This window comes from Mustela putorius, unplaced genomic scaffold (assembly GCF_011764305.1).
Source record: "Mustela putorius furo isolate JIRA1106 unplaced genomic scaffold, ASM1176430v1.1 tig00000242_pilon_pilon_pilon, whole genome shotgun sequence".
Taxonomy (NCBI): Eukaryota; Metazoa; Chordata; class Mammalia; order Carnivora; family Mustelidae; genus Mustela; species Mustela putorius.
This window is the reverse complement of record NW_025421325.1, coordinates 17,601,193-17,614,341: the sequence shown is the minus strand read 5'-3', so window position 1 is coordinate 17,614,341 and position 13,149 is coordinate 17,601,193. Positions and strand designations below refer to the sequence as shown.

General features: G+C 38.5%; 1 protein-coding gene across 4 annotated transcripts in view; it reads left to right on the top strand.

The window, feature by feature from the left end:
* Positions 1-13,149, top strand: part of KIF13B (kinesin family member 13B) — a 201,816-nt gene that overhangs the window by 112,097 nt on the left and 76,570 nt on the right. For all 4 annotated transcript variants that reach the window (XM_045078378.1, XM_045078379.1, XM_045078381.1 and 1 more), the window contains exons 16-21: positions 1,290-1,480; positions 2,192-2,402; positions 3,309-3,471; positions 7,189-7,335; positions 8,540-8,689; positions 8,983-9,111. In XM_045078378.1, coding sequence (XP_044934313.1) covers positions 1,290-1,480; positions 2,192-2,402; positions 3,309-3,471; positions 7,189-7,335; positions 8,540-8,689; positions 8,983-9,111 — 991 coding nt within the window. The remainder of the gene's footprint in view (positions 1-1,289; positions 1,481-2,191; positions 2,403-3,308; positions 3,472-7,188; positions 7,336-8,539; positions 8,690-8,982; positions 9,112-13,149) is intronic.

The following is a 13,149-nucleotide window of genomic DNA, read 5'->3' as shown; positions in this document are numbered from 1 at the left end:
TTCCATTTTATTTCCCAGTGCAAGATGGTTGTTTTGCCATCTGGTGTAAGAATTCATTAATTTTTTTTTTCTGACGTGCTTATCTTTTTATTTATTTATGTGTTATTGGAAAAGAGCAGTTTTAGTTCCCGTAGTCATAAAATAAAGTTTGTATTTCATTTAGGAATGTTTTTGACTGCAGGTAATGGCAGACTTGACTACAATGGCTTAAACAATTTATTTCACTGACCAAGTAAGAAATCCAAAGGTGGATGGTTGTTGGCGTTGGCTAAACCTCTCAAAACTGTCAGAGCAGAAGGCTTGTCACTGTCTCTTTGTCTTAGCATGTCCCTGTGGTCTAAAGACGGCTACACCATTCTAGGTATCAAAGCAGCATCCAGGCACATATGAAGAAAATGAGGGAGAAGGGTGGTGGTTCTTAAGCCCTATCTGCTTGATCAGAAATGGCAGAAGTCTTCCCAGAGCCCCCAGCAACCTTCCATTTTTGTCTTGTTTGGTAGAATTTGCTCCTTAACTACAAGGGAGGCTGAGAAAGTGGCAGTGCTGGGACTGCACACACTGTTTTCCCTAGAAAACTGGTGTTGGGTTGCTAGGGAAGGGCAGGCTGAGGTTGTACAGAACTACAGACCTGGTTTGTTCTCTTCCTGTCACTGGTCACCATGCTTGGGACATCAGACTGACTTTTCTTACAGTTAATGGAGATCCTTTGCTTGTAGGCCAGTCGGTATTTTGATTACTGGAAAAAGAATTTTCCACTGAGTATATGGAAAATATTTTTCATTTTTCTCCTTCCCAAACTAAATCAGGTGTAAACTACTTGGATTGGTTTTCAAAGCCTTCCAAGTTTGAGATACATTGATCTTTCCAGCATTAACTCCCATAACTTCTGCTATGCAAATTTTGTGTGCCTCTATGTTTTTTCATTCATAATTTCTTCAGAGACTGTGAGAGTTTCCATTTCCACATCTCTTCTCATGCTGTTCCTACTTTTAAAGCTTGGCTCAAATTACTTCCTACTGTGTCATCTTTTCTGTTGTTATTCTAGTGGTCCTCAGCTTTTCTTTAATACCTAGCCTATCACAGTCATGTGGCCCCAAGTCGCATGGTCTGTTGTAACTATTTGTGCTTGAGTGTGTGTTTATTTCTACTACCAGAAGATAAAATTCCTGAGTACAGTAATTGCCTTATACTTAGATGGTACCCCTTGGCATCTAGCAAATGCCAGTGTTTAATGGATGGAATAAGTGCATATCTTTATTTTTAAAATAATATTCTCCCCACCCCACAAGACTGAATTTGCCTAAAAAGAAAAAGAAAGCAGATAGAGAGGATGAGGAACACGACACGTCCATGAAGAATGATACCAGCTCTGAGCAGCTGGATATAGACGGAGACTCCTCCAGTGAGGTGTCCAGTGAAATCAACTTCAATTATGAATATGCACAAATGGAAGTTACCATGAAGGCTCTGGGGAATAATGGTAAGTAGATCTGCTGTGCATTTTAGAATCTTTCTAAAGTCGATGAAAAGTTAAAAATGTTTGTGACTGAGGCCTTTTAAATGTTAACAAAAAAGGAAATCTTTATGTTATTCTCTATATTCTTTTAATTTATTACATTTATAAAAACCTTTCATTCTTTCAGCCTTGAGTACAAATTGCTGCACACTTTGTTCTCACTGATAGAATTTCTCAGGTTTGAAATTTGACTGCCACTGTCACTCACAGCTTACATGTAGAACATACAGTAGATCTGCTTTTCCTGTGTGGAAGACAGTTCGGCATGTATCTGACAGAAGAGATGATATGATGAGTAGCAGGGACTAAGGACAACCAAGTTTAGTCCAAACTATCTTCAAGAATCTTCATTTAGGGGTGCCTGGGTGGCTCAGTGGGTTAAGCCTCTGCCTTCAGCCTAGGTCATGATCTCAGGGTCCTGGGATTTAGCCCCACATCGGCTCTCTGCTCAGCAAGGGGCCTTCTTCTTCCTCTCTCTCTGCCTGCCTCTCTGCCCTCCTTGTGATCTCTCTCTCTCTCTCTGTCAAATAAATAAACAAAATCTTAAAAAAAAATCTTCATTTACTAGTTAGGATGACAAACAGCATAGCAATATAGAACCACATGGGAAATCTATTGTGTTGTACTGTGACCTTTCTTTGATTATTTACCTTTTTAAAAAAAAACCTTGTTTAGATCCAATGCAGTCCATATTGAATAGCCTAGAACAACAGCATGAAGAAGAAAAACGATCTGCGTTGGAGCGCCAGAGGCTTATGTATGAACATGAATTGGAGCAGCTACGAAGAAGGCTGTCTCCTGAGAAACAGAACTGTCGTAGTGGGGACCGGTTTTCTTTCCACTCACCCAGTGCTCAGCAGCGATTGAGACAGTGGGCTGAAGAGAGGTAGGCTCATGGGGCCTTTAGTATGTGTGCATAGCATAGGCTCAACCCTTTAACTCACCTACGTAAGATGGCGTGGAGAAATCTAGACATTATTTGATAAAGAATTACAGAATTATATTAAGAGAGACGGTTACAGCTTCAGAACCATTTGTATGATCTTTTTTTTTTCATTTTTGAGAAAAAACAGGAATCTTCCATTTATATTGATTTATTTAAAGTTTTCCATGTTAGGTGCTGTCCCATTTTAGTTTGTATGGCTTTTGGATTTGAATAAATAAGTATTTGTACTTAGAAGTTATACTTTATCATTGTATCATACTTCAGGTTGTGAAGCTTGGGTAGATGCTTTTTAAAAAAAAGGAAAAAAAAGAGAGGTGGTTATCTGGACTGATTAGCTCAGGTGGGTAAAGCATGGTGCTAATGAGATGCAGATTGCAAGCTTGAACTCTATACGGGCTAATTAGCGTTGCACTAAAATGTTTCATCCATGGTTACAGACTGTACTTAACTAACCTCTTGCTATTCCAAGTTTGGTCTGCAGACAGGCAGCATCCCTATCAGGTGGAGACTGGTAGAAGTGTGGCCTGTCCGGCCCCACCCCAGACCTACTGAGTCAAGCTATTTCGGTTTTCAAGATCCTTGGGTGATCTGTATACACAGTCAAGTTTTCAAAGCACTGTCCTAATCAGTGGCCAGCTTGTTACATGAGCGTGTGCCAGTACTTACAGCATAGCCCAGATACAAGTGCGTGCATGGGTCGGTGTCAGTCATACATTTCCTGTGTGCACAAGGCACTTGTAAAGCTTGGTTCGCAGTTTGGCATTAACATATTGTGTACTACATGATATTCCCATGTGCTGCTTGATGGTTATCTCCTCCCTCCCCTGCCCTTTTTTTTTTTTAAAGAGAAGCAACACTGAATAACAGCCTGATGAGGCTGAGGGAACAAATTGTGAAAGCCAATCTGTTGGTGAGAGAAGCTAGTTACATTGCAGAGGAGCTGGATAAAAGAACAGAGTATAAAGTGACCCTGCAGATTCCAGCCTCCAGCCTGGATGCCAACAGGAAGGTGAGGTTGTGGGTAATGGAAGAGACAGACACAACCACTGCAGAAAACTGCTGTTTCACCAGTGTTAAATACCAGTGGGTGTGTCCTCATCCCCACCTACCCTTTCTGCAGTCTTCATCCTTTTGTACTTGTTCTCCTCTCTCAAGTAGAATTCACTTGCTTTTAATTCTTTGCCTTTGTGCATAGTGTCCTTTGTCCACTAGAATATCCTCTCCACCTCCTCCTACCACACCCCACCGATTTATTCCATTCAGCTCCCTTTCATCAGTCTGTTTCTGTGATTTCTGGGAAGTCTTCCCTGATGAGTCTTCAGAAAGTGGGTTTTCCCCTTCATTCCTGTGCCATCCTACAACCCTCCTCCTTTAAGTTCCGTGTTTAGTTGATATTTACATGTCATTTTCAGTTGCGAATAGATTGTTCTGCAAAACTGTTTAATAGTTGTTTCTTGTGTGTATTCATGATCACAAATCTTTTTTTTTCTCTTGGTATAATGTAATCACCTTAATAAAATGTAGGGGGAAAGCCCCATCAAAATTTTCTATCCTTGCCATCCATGTTATTTAGACCCTTTTCTAATTCTCAATCATATTCATACATAATTTTGATGGTATATAGAGTTTTATATCAGATAAATACTTTGAGGGATAAATAAAAATATTTTAAGCAAATAAATTTTATATTCAGATAAATATTTTGTTTCTCCCACAGTATTTGATACAGCAAAGCTTTAATGAATGTTTGGGTTTTCTATTCTGATTTGGTAGCAAGGACCACTTTCTTTTTCTTGTGGCATCATAGCCTCAGGGTCAGTATTTTCATAGAGTAGATATTTGGCAAATAGGTTGCTTAATGTTTTGAGTAATACAGTTATTGTAAACATGATGCACTCATTGCTTTATGGAAACTTGCCTTTTGATACATATTCTGTGTGTGATTTGAACTTAGAACTTTATGTTGCTTATTGGTATTTGTAGGGCAAACCATGGGTACACTGGGAATCAGACAAAAAGCGGTAGAGGAAAGCCAATCATAGGCAGAAGGTATATGGCTTAGTTTTCTAGACAGCTGAGCAGAGCAAGGTCTCTTCCATTCTGTAGTGTCTGAGTTGGAAAAACAGAAACATAACCATTTTATCCCCTTGAAGCATGCCTGTCTGTAGCCCTTTTCTGCGTATCCTGGCTCAGGCTTTGTTGGAAAGAGCAACCTTGCTCACTTCTGGGCAGCCAAGTGACACAAGTCATTTTGGGCTTCTCTGTCTCTCCTACACACCTGACAGTGTGTTTGCGGGACTGTTTGCATGGCTGTTAGAGATGATGCCTATCGCTGGAATCAAGGCAGCCATTGTTAACATGTTAACAGCTACTAATCTATGCTATTATTGATTTAATAGATTAGTATTTTCCGATTTCACCCAGAGAGAGGAGCTGGACAAAGAAGTATTTCTTAAGGAGAGAGTCCTTTTTAACTCAGGCTGGATCTTTCCTCATTTATCCAAGATGACCTTTTGTTTTTGGTACTGGAAGGGTTCATTTCAGTTCATGTCTTGCCCCTGCTGTGAACTCTGTTCTTTGTTCTGGTCTAACTCCTGGCTTTGTACTCCTCTGTCTCTCTCTCTCACTTTCTCTTTCTCTCTCTCTCTCGTGATTTTGGTAAGAGAAATTTCTTTTTTTTCTTTGTTCCAGTTCTTGTTATAGTTGCTGGAGGGCCAAGTCTTGATGCTGCAGGATATCGCTGGCTGCCGTTTCCTCCCTGTTCTAGTATTCTCCACCTGCAGTACCACTCCGTGTGGATCCCTGATGAGCTTTTTGTATTTATTCCCTAGCAGGCTGGGTAGAAGGTAGAAGGGCCTTTAGAGTAGAGAGAATGGCAATTTTTGAGCTTCAGATTTCAGAATCTTTGTTTCATTATGTGCATTCTCTTTGAAATGATTATAGACAAGATGGTAAAGCAGCGTTGGTGTATTTAACAGTTCCCTGAAGTTCTGAGTAGACCGGGTTCAAACAGTTGATAATTATCCAATAAATCTAAACTGATTAGATAACTGATAGATACATCTCTACACATGGGGTATTTTTATTTTCTTCTTGTGGTTTTAAAAGTTTAAAAACTGTTTCCATATTAAAAACACATTGCTTTGGGGTGCCTGGATGGCACAGTTGGTTGGGCATCCAACTCTTGGTTTCACCTCAGGTCATGATCTCAGGGTCTTGAGTTCAAGCCATGTCATGTCAGGCCCTGAGCTCAGTGTGGAGTCTGCTTGAGATTTTCTCTGTCCCTCTTCCTCTGACCCTCCCACTTGTGTTCTCTCTCTCTGTCTTTAAAATAAATAAAATCTAAAAAAAAACCCCAAAAAGCAAAAAACCCACCTTGCTTTTACAAGCTGGAAAAACTTCATTAAATTCTAGGGTTTTTTCTGGGGAAATTCACATAACATAAAATTAACCACTTTGAAGTGAATATTTCAGGGGTACCTGGGTGGCTCAGTTGGTTAAGAGTCCAACTCTTGATTTTGGTCATTGTGAGATTGAGCCCCGCTCTGTGCTGGGCACTGAGAGTGGAGCCTGCTTAAGATTCTCTCTCTCTGGGGACGCCTGGGTGGCTCAGTTGGTTAAGCAGCTGCCTTCGGCTCAGGTCATGATCCCAGCGTCCTGGGATCGAGTCCCACATCGGGCTCCTTGCTCCACGGGGAGTCTGCTTCTCCCTCTGACTCTGCCTTCCACTCTGTCTGCCTGTGCTCGCTCTCCCTCTGAAAAATAAATAAATAAAATCTTTAAAAAAAAAAAAAAAGATTCTCTCTCTCTGTCTGTCCCTCCCTCCTCCTCTCTTTAAAAAAAAAAAAAAAAAGAAAAAGATAAAGCGAACTATTCGGTGGCATTTTGTCCATTCACAGTGTTGTGTGACCAGCATCTTTAGTTCATACTGTTTTTATTTATTGGAGAGAGCAAGACAGAGATAGTGAGAGAGGACAGGAGCAGTGAGAATCAGGCTACCCCACTGAGAAGGGAGCTGGATGCAGGACTCGATCCCAGGACTCTGGGATCATGACTTGAGCCGAAGGCAGCTGCTTAACCAACCGAGACACCCAGGCAACCCATACTGTTTTTTTAAAATTTTGTATCTAAAGTGTGTGTGTTTACAGATTGATATAATTTGTTGCCTCCATTTATCATTTACAGTTTGCTCTTTTAAACATTTTCTGTTTTGTACCACATTAAGATACTACCCATTCAAAAAATTTTTTAAATTCAAACTATTAAAGGGTAAAAGATCATTTCCTAGCTGTCCATCCCAGCAGACTTTCCCTTGTCATTCAGTGCTTCTGACTCTTTTTCCACCCATAGATTATCTGGCCAGATGATGGCTTGAATAAAACCTTTTTGATTTCCCATTAAACATGATTTAATCTTTCGGGTTTTAAATTTAAATTTATATCCCATTTACTATAGGAATAACCTATATGAATAATTTACTATATAAATTTACTTTTAAAATTACATCTAACTTATATACTTAAATTTAAATTTTGATCGCAGCTGAATATAATGGCATTTTATTAAGCTTGAAAGGTTCCTGAGAAGTTTTGCGGTGAACTGAATAGAGAAGGATAGCAATTCCGTTTTGGTTGATGACATTTGACTGGTGGGTATAGAATGTTCAGGGTTGGCTTCCATGGTGGATATCTTTGTGTTTCACATGGTCACTCTTACTGTTTTACAGCGAGGCTCTCTTCTTAGTGAACCTGCAATCCAGGTGAGAAGAAAAGGAAAAGGAAAACAGATTTGGTCTTTAGAAAAACTGGACAACAGGTTGCTGGATATGAGAGACCTTTATCAGGAGTGGAAGGAGTGTGAAGAAGATACCCCGGTAAGTTATCTGAGAAAAAGGACCAAACTGGTCGTCATAGAAGAAACCAAGCAGGAAGGAGCTTACCCATTTTTAGGGAAGAATTGTTCATTCTGCTAAAATAGTAATCCTGTTTCCAGAATAATTTTAATCCTCTAAATTGGCTAATCAAGAATCTTAATAACCTATTTTTTTGGCATCTTCTTTCTTCTTCTTCTCTTTTGCATTCTCTGGATTTCTAGTAGACTCTTCTACATTCCATTCTGACCTCTGTTGGTGTCACATTTGTCTGCTTCTGTACTGGACTATAAATTTACTTAAGACAAAGACCAGGCCTTATTATCTCTCTTCCCATTTCCCTACACATTTAACCTCACAAATAGAAACCTGCAGTATCTCTTTTTTTAATAGAACATCAGTGGTATCTTAATATTTATACTACTAAGAGCACATTTGGAAGGAGTTTTGATCCTACAGTGGGTGTTAAAGAGCTGTACTCTGGAACTTTCTCCTCAAGTTGCAGGTTTTCCCATTTAGGTCAGCCATGTACTTGTGCATATTTTAAAACAGAAATACATGTTATGTATATTTTTACAGTTTTTAAATACTGCTGGTGTTGCTTCCACATAGAGTTGTTTTCTTAGCCTCTTATTTTTTATTTTTATTTTTTTAGCCTCTTGTTTTTAAAAAAAATTTATTTGTCCAGATTATCATCAATAAGATTGACTTTTTGTAGTTAGATGACATTTTTTCTTAAATTTTTTTCCTTCTTTCTTCTGTACTCCTCTTGTATTTCAGCCCAGAAATAAAACATCAATAAATTACAAAAAAGCAAACCACTCTCGTGGAAGGGGGTCAGCTCTCCTTAGGAGCCCTGCATCTTATCATTTGGCAGGAACGAGTGCAATAAACATGAATGAAAACTGAAGAGCACTTTTGTGCACTTGACTCCTTTTTCTAGTCATTGGTTTTCCTCTATTTTCATGGCAAGATTTCCACATAAAGGAGAAGAGAGACGTCATGATACATTATTAAGATGACTGTCATGGGTGAAAGAGGCTGACCACCATTCTGATGGGAGAGAGGAAGAGAAAGTCTGTTTAATCCAGTGCTGTGCTTAAGCTAAATTTCATGACTTTATGAGAGGCATCAATAAGTGGTAGTAGGTTGAATTAATTCATTTTAAGTGATTTCTGAAATTGTGATGTTCCAAATCTCTTTAAAGGTCATACGTTCTTATTTCAAGCGTGCTGATCCATTCTATGATGAACAGGAAAATCACAGTCTCATTGGGGTGGCGAATGTTTTCCTCGAGTCCCTCTTCTATGACGTGAAGTTACAATATGCTGTTCCAATTGTCAACCAGAAAGGAGAGGTTCGTTTTCTCTTCATGCCTTGTGTCCCTCAGAGAAAAATTTAAGAAACAGTGGGGTGGTGACAGTATATTGCTGTGACTCTTTTTCATTAATAATGACAAGAGCTGTTTATGTGTATTATTAATACTTGTGTTTCCATCTGCTTGACGGGAATTATTCCAAAAACTTTGAGGGAAAGTAGCTGGTAGCACCTAGGCTTCTAAGTTCTCATTTACCAGTAACCCAACCATTTGACTCTAAACAGAAGAAAAAACAAAATCTGGAACCATTACCTGCTTTTCTGTTGTTCCAGGTGGCAGGTCGGCTGCATGTCGAGGTGATGCGAATCAGTGGTGACATTGGGGAAAGAATTGCTGGAGGTGATGACACCTCAGACCTCTCCTGTGATAAGGAAACCCAGGAGAATAGACTTGTGTGTATGGTAAGTCCCAGTTTCATTTAGAAGCAGTGTCAGTGCAGCTGATTTTGAGGATTGTGGCTATTTAGACAATAAATACTGTGTTCTTTTTCGAACTTTGAAATGTCTGTCTCTAAATAAACCTTTTGTGGTGGTATTCCAGAAACCATATTTCATCATATATATTGATTTACCAGTTAGCTAGGTACTTCTACTGTCTTCCTCCGTGAAGCCTTGGATAAGTCACCTCTTTCTTCTGGAACATTCTGCTCCAAAGTTACATGGATTTCTGTTTATCTGAACTTCTCTCTAGAGAAGCACACTTTTTTCATGTAAGTTTCCTCCTCCTGTTGGACCTCTTGACTTCTACTGATGCTCAAGATTTATCCTAGCCCTGATCCTGTTCCTAAGTTCCTACTGTAATCATTCTTCACACTGTTTTTTCTCACGTGTTTTGTTCCTCTTCATCCATGTGCCTTTGCGTATGCTATTTGAGCATGTGGCAGTCTCAAACCCTGCTCTTTCTGTCCTTCCCAGGTATGCCATTCGTGCATACTGTTGCACATTATCTGTCAGACGTCATACTGGAAATATAAAGATGAATGAGACAGGATTTCTTCTCTTAAGGAGCAATCTGTGTATTTTTTGTGAGTGTGTAGAGGGACACACATGTGAACAGAAGACTCCAATATTGTGTGACCCAGGTGCTCTGAGAGAGGTAGACAAGAGATGTTTGGGGACAGAGAGGAGAGGTAATTAATTCAGAGAGTAAAGTCTGAGGAAAATTTCTAGAAACATGACTCAGAGTGAACTTGAAGGAGAGCATGTTATGTAAAACTCTTTCTCCATAGGGTGCTGTGCTTTTCTCATGGATAATTGGTAGGTAGATTTTAAGGAGGTAATTACATTCCTAAACTCTTACTCAATAGGTGTAGATAGTGCTGCCTGTGTCACTCATTATGACACTGAAAAATATCCCCTCATACTTTTCCAAACACACCCTAGCTAGTCCAGCCTGCCATCCATTGAGAATCACTGGAGGAACCAGTTAAATGATTTTTGAGGAAGAGAAATCCTCAAGGGTTATAGGAACAGTGTACAAGTGAGAAGAAGACCGTTCAAAGATGCAGTGAAAGAAGCCTAAACTTAATTCTAATTTCATAATCCATCCTCGGTCCAGTCCTGTATCTCAGAAAGTATTTCTAGAATTAGAGTTGATACTGAAAGGAGAAAGTGAGGCATTTGCTGAAAGCTATGGGGAAGCCTTAGCTGTTTAGAGATGGGCTTTTTTCCGTGGGCCTTTGCATTTATTAAGAAGGCCTCAGATGTTTAAGATGCTTCAGAATGTAGGGGGGAGAATTCTTAGTTCACTAAAAGGTTAATCTTTGATGGTGTTATTCTGGTTTTTAGAACATTTTTTCTGAAATTATACGGTTACCAAAGGTTGAGACATAGGCTCGATGACTCCATAATGGCCCATTTCAAAGGTGACAGATTAGTAAACACAGCTGTATAAAAGTTAACCTCAGTACAAGGATACTGTCTCACTTGGGAAAGTCACCACTGAAAAAAAGTAGAATATCCTGGGTAACATAAGCTTTTTTTGGTTTTGTTTTGTTTTGTTTTTAAAGAAAAAACAAAGTTAAAATATCTTGACACTGTTTTAGTGGAAGATAGCAAACATATACAAAAGTAGTGAGAAACCTCCCTCAGCATCAACTCACCATCAGTCTTACTTCATTCATCTGCCTAAGCCTCTCTGTGCTGTCCCCTTGCCCTGGGTGATTTTGAAGCTATTCCAGACATGATATTTCATGTCTGTTAAGTATGTATCTCTAAAAGAAGAGTACTTAAAAAAACACATTATATCATAACTAAAAATGAGTACTTAATATGAGATACTCAAGTCAAGTTCCTTGATTGTCTTGTTTGCAGTGTCTCTGGCATTTATCCTAATCTTTAGGCACTGACACTTGCGCTTGCTTGCTTCTTCTCTCTCATTCTCTCTCTTTCTCTCATACTGTACAGTTTATTTATTGTAGATACTGGGTTGTTGTCTTGTATTTTCTCATAATCTGGATTTGGCTGATTGGTATTATTTAATGTATTAAGATGTGTTTGCTGTAAATTGGTAGTTAGATACGAAGGTGTAAGGGGAATGGGTAGCAAGGACATTTTATAGGTAGTGGTGTGTTCTGCCATCAGAAGACACACCATCTGGTGTCCTTTGAGGGATGTTAGCAGTCATTGATGATTATACCTAGATATTTCATGAGAAGTTAGAAAAGAATGATACTATAACCCTGTCACTCCTCATTCATTACCTAGAATTCTTTTCTAGAAAGAGTCATCCTATTTCAGCAACTATTTGCACCTCAGAGATACAATTTTGTAGAGGAAGGGCAGGGTAAATGCTCCATTTTTTTCTCCTTTTTTAAAAAAAAAAACATCATTTTCAAAATAATTGTCTCCTACTAATATACAAAAGTGACTAGTGAGATTTTATTTTGTTTTTAGTCCAAACTAAACTAAACTTGTTATAAACTCTTTGGTGTAAGTATATTTGATGTGTTTTGATCTGTATATTTATTACCTGTCTCAGAGCTCACATGATCCCATCTTTGACCTGTGGGCTCCTCTCTGGAGTCCTTTTGACACAACCCTAACTGTCATAAACTATAGAGGCTAGCTTTCTTGCTTTCTAGTATGAGGAATATTCTGTCTAGTCCCATCCTAGACGTTTCCTATCCTAGCCTGGAATCAGCCAGCTCTCTAAGGAACCTGGTTCCTTTCAGTGGGAAGTGGTTTTTAGAGACCATATTCTAAGCATGTAATAGTCTTTTGTATTGAAGAAGGAAGACAGACTGTATGACAGTAAACACAATATAGGTGGAAAAAATAAAATCAGTCTGGGACACGTAACAATAATAGGTGATAAGTACCACCAGCTTATAAAAGCAGTTTCTGGTTCTGTTTTTCTATGATGAAAATAAGTATGCACATATTAACATGTTGATATTTTAAATTACATTAAATTAAATGAGTATGTTTTAAAACCCTAAGTAGCATGTCTTCTGACATTCCTGAGCTTTATAGTGAGCAGTGGCAAGTCAAAGTCTGTGGTATTCTGACACCTTGTGGTGATTTTGATTTGTGTATGCAGAAACTTAAAAAAACAAACAAAAACTGTATTCTGGATATCAGAATAGTCTCATTCCTGATATTCTTCATTCCTGGCAATCTTATTCCTGATAAGTTGCCTTTAGGATATAGATCAGCATATGAAATCTTATAATTTATTTCAACCTTAAAATTGAGATAGATTTCTTAGAAAAAATACTGGCTTTCAGAAGGAATTTAATCATAAGGAAGTATGTTTCCAACATCTGTCCACTCAGTGCTTTGATGTGTTTTCATTCATTTTATTCCATTGATATGGTCAGTTCTCACTCCAGTATCATTAGGTAGCTATTCTGTTTCACGTAGGAGAAGTCTCAGCCTAAGAAAACTAAGAATTTAATCTGCTTAAAAACAGGAACTAATATATGGCAGAGTTTTATTTAGATCTATATTCTACAGAAATCTTGTAATTTTTAAAAAAGATTTTATTTATTTATTTATTTATTTATTTATTTGATTTATTTGACAGAGATCACAAGTAGGCAGAGAGGCAGGCAGAGAGGGAGGAAGGAAAGCAGGCTCCCCTGATCAGAGAGCCTGATGCGGGACTCAATCCCAGGATCCTGAGATCATGACCCAATCCGAAGGCAGAGGCTTAATGCACTGAGCCACCCAGACTCCCTGAAATCTTGAAATCTTATCAAATATCATGTTGTCTCACCTTGAAGAATATAATAAAAAATTTTAAACACTTAATGAAAAAGGATGGTTTTTAGAATGAACAAAAAATTAATTGCCAAACACTGAATTCTCTGTTGGGTTTATACGAATAAAATGCATTAGTCAGTCTGTTTTTTTGTAGCCTGTTATGGAATTGCTGTCTAAATGTTTTGAACTGTTGTTGCCATTGGGAAAAATGAGTAAAAATAGGAGTTCTCAACC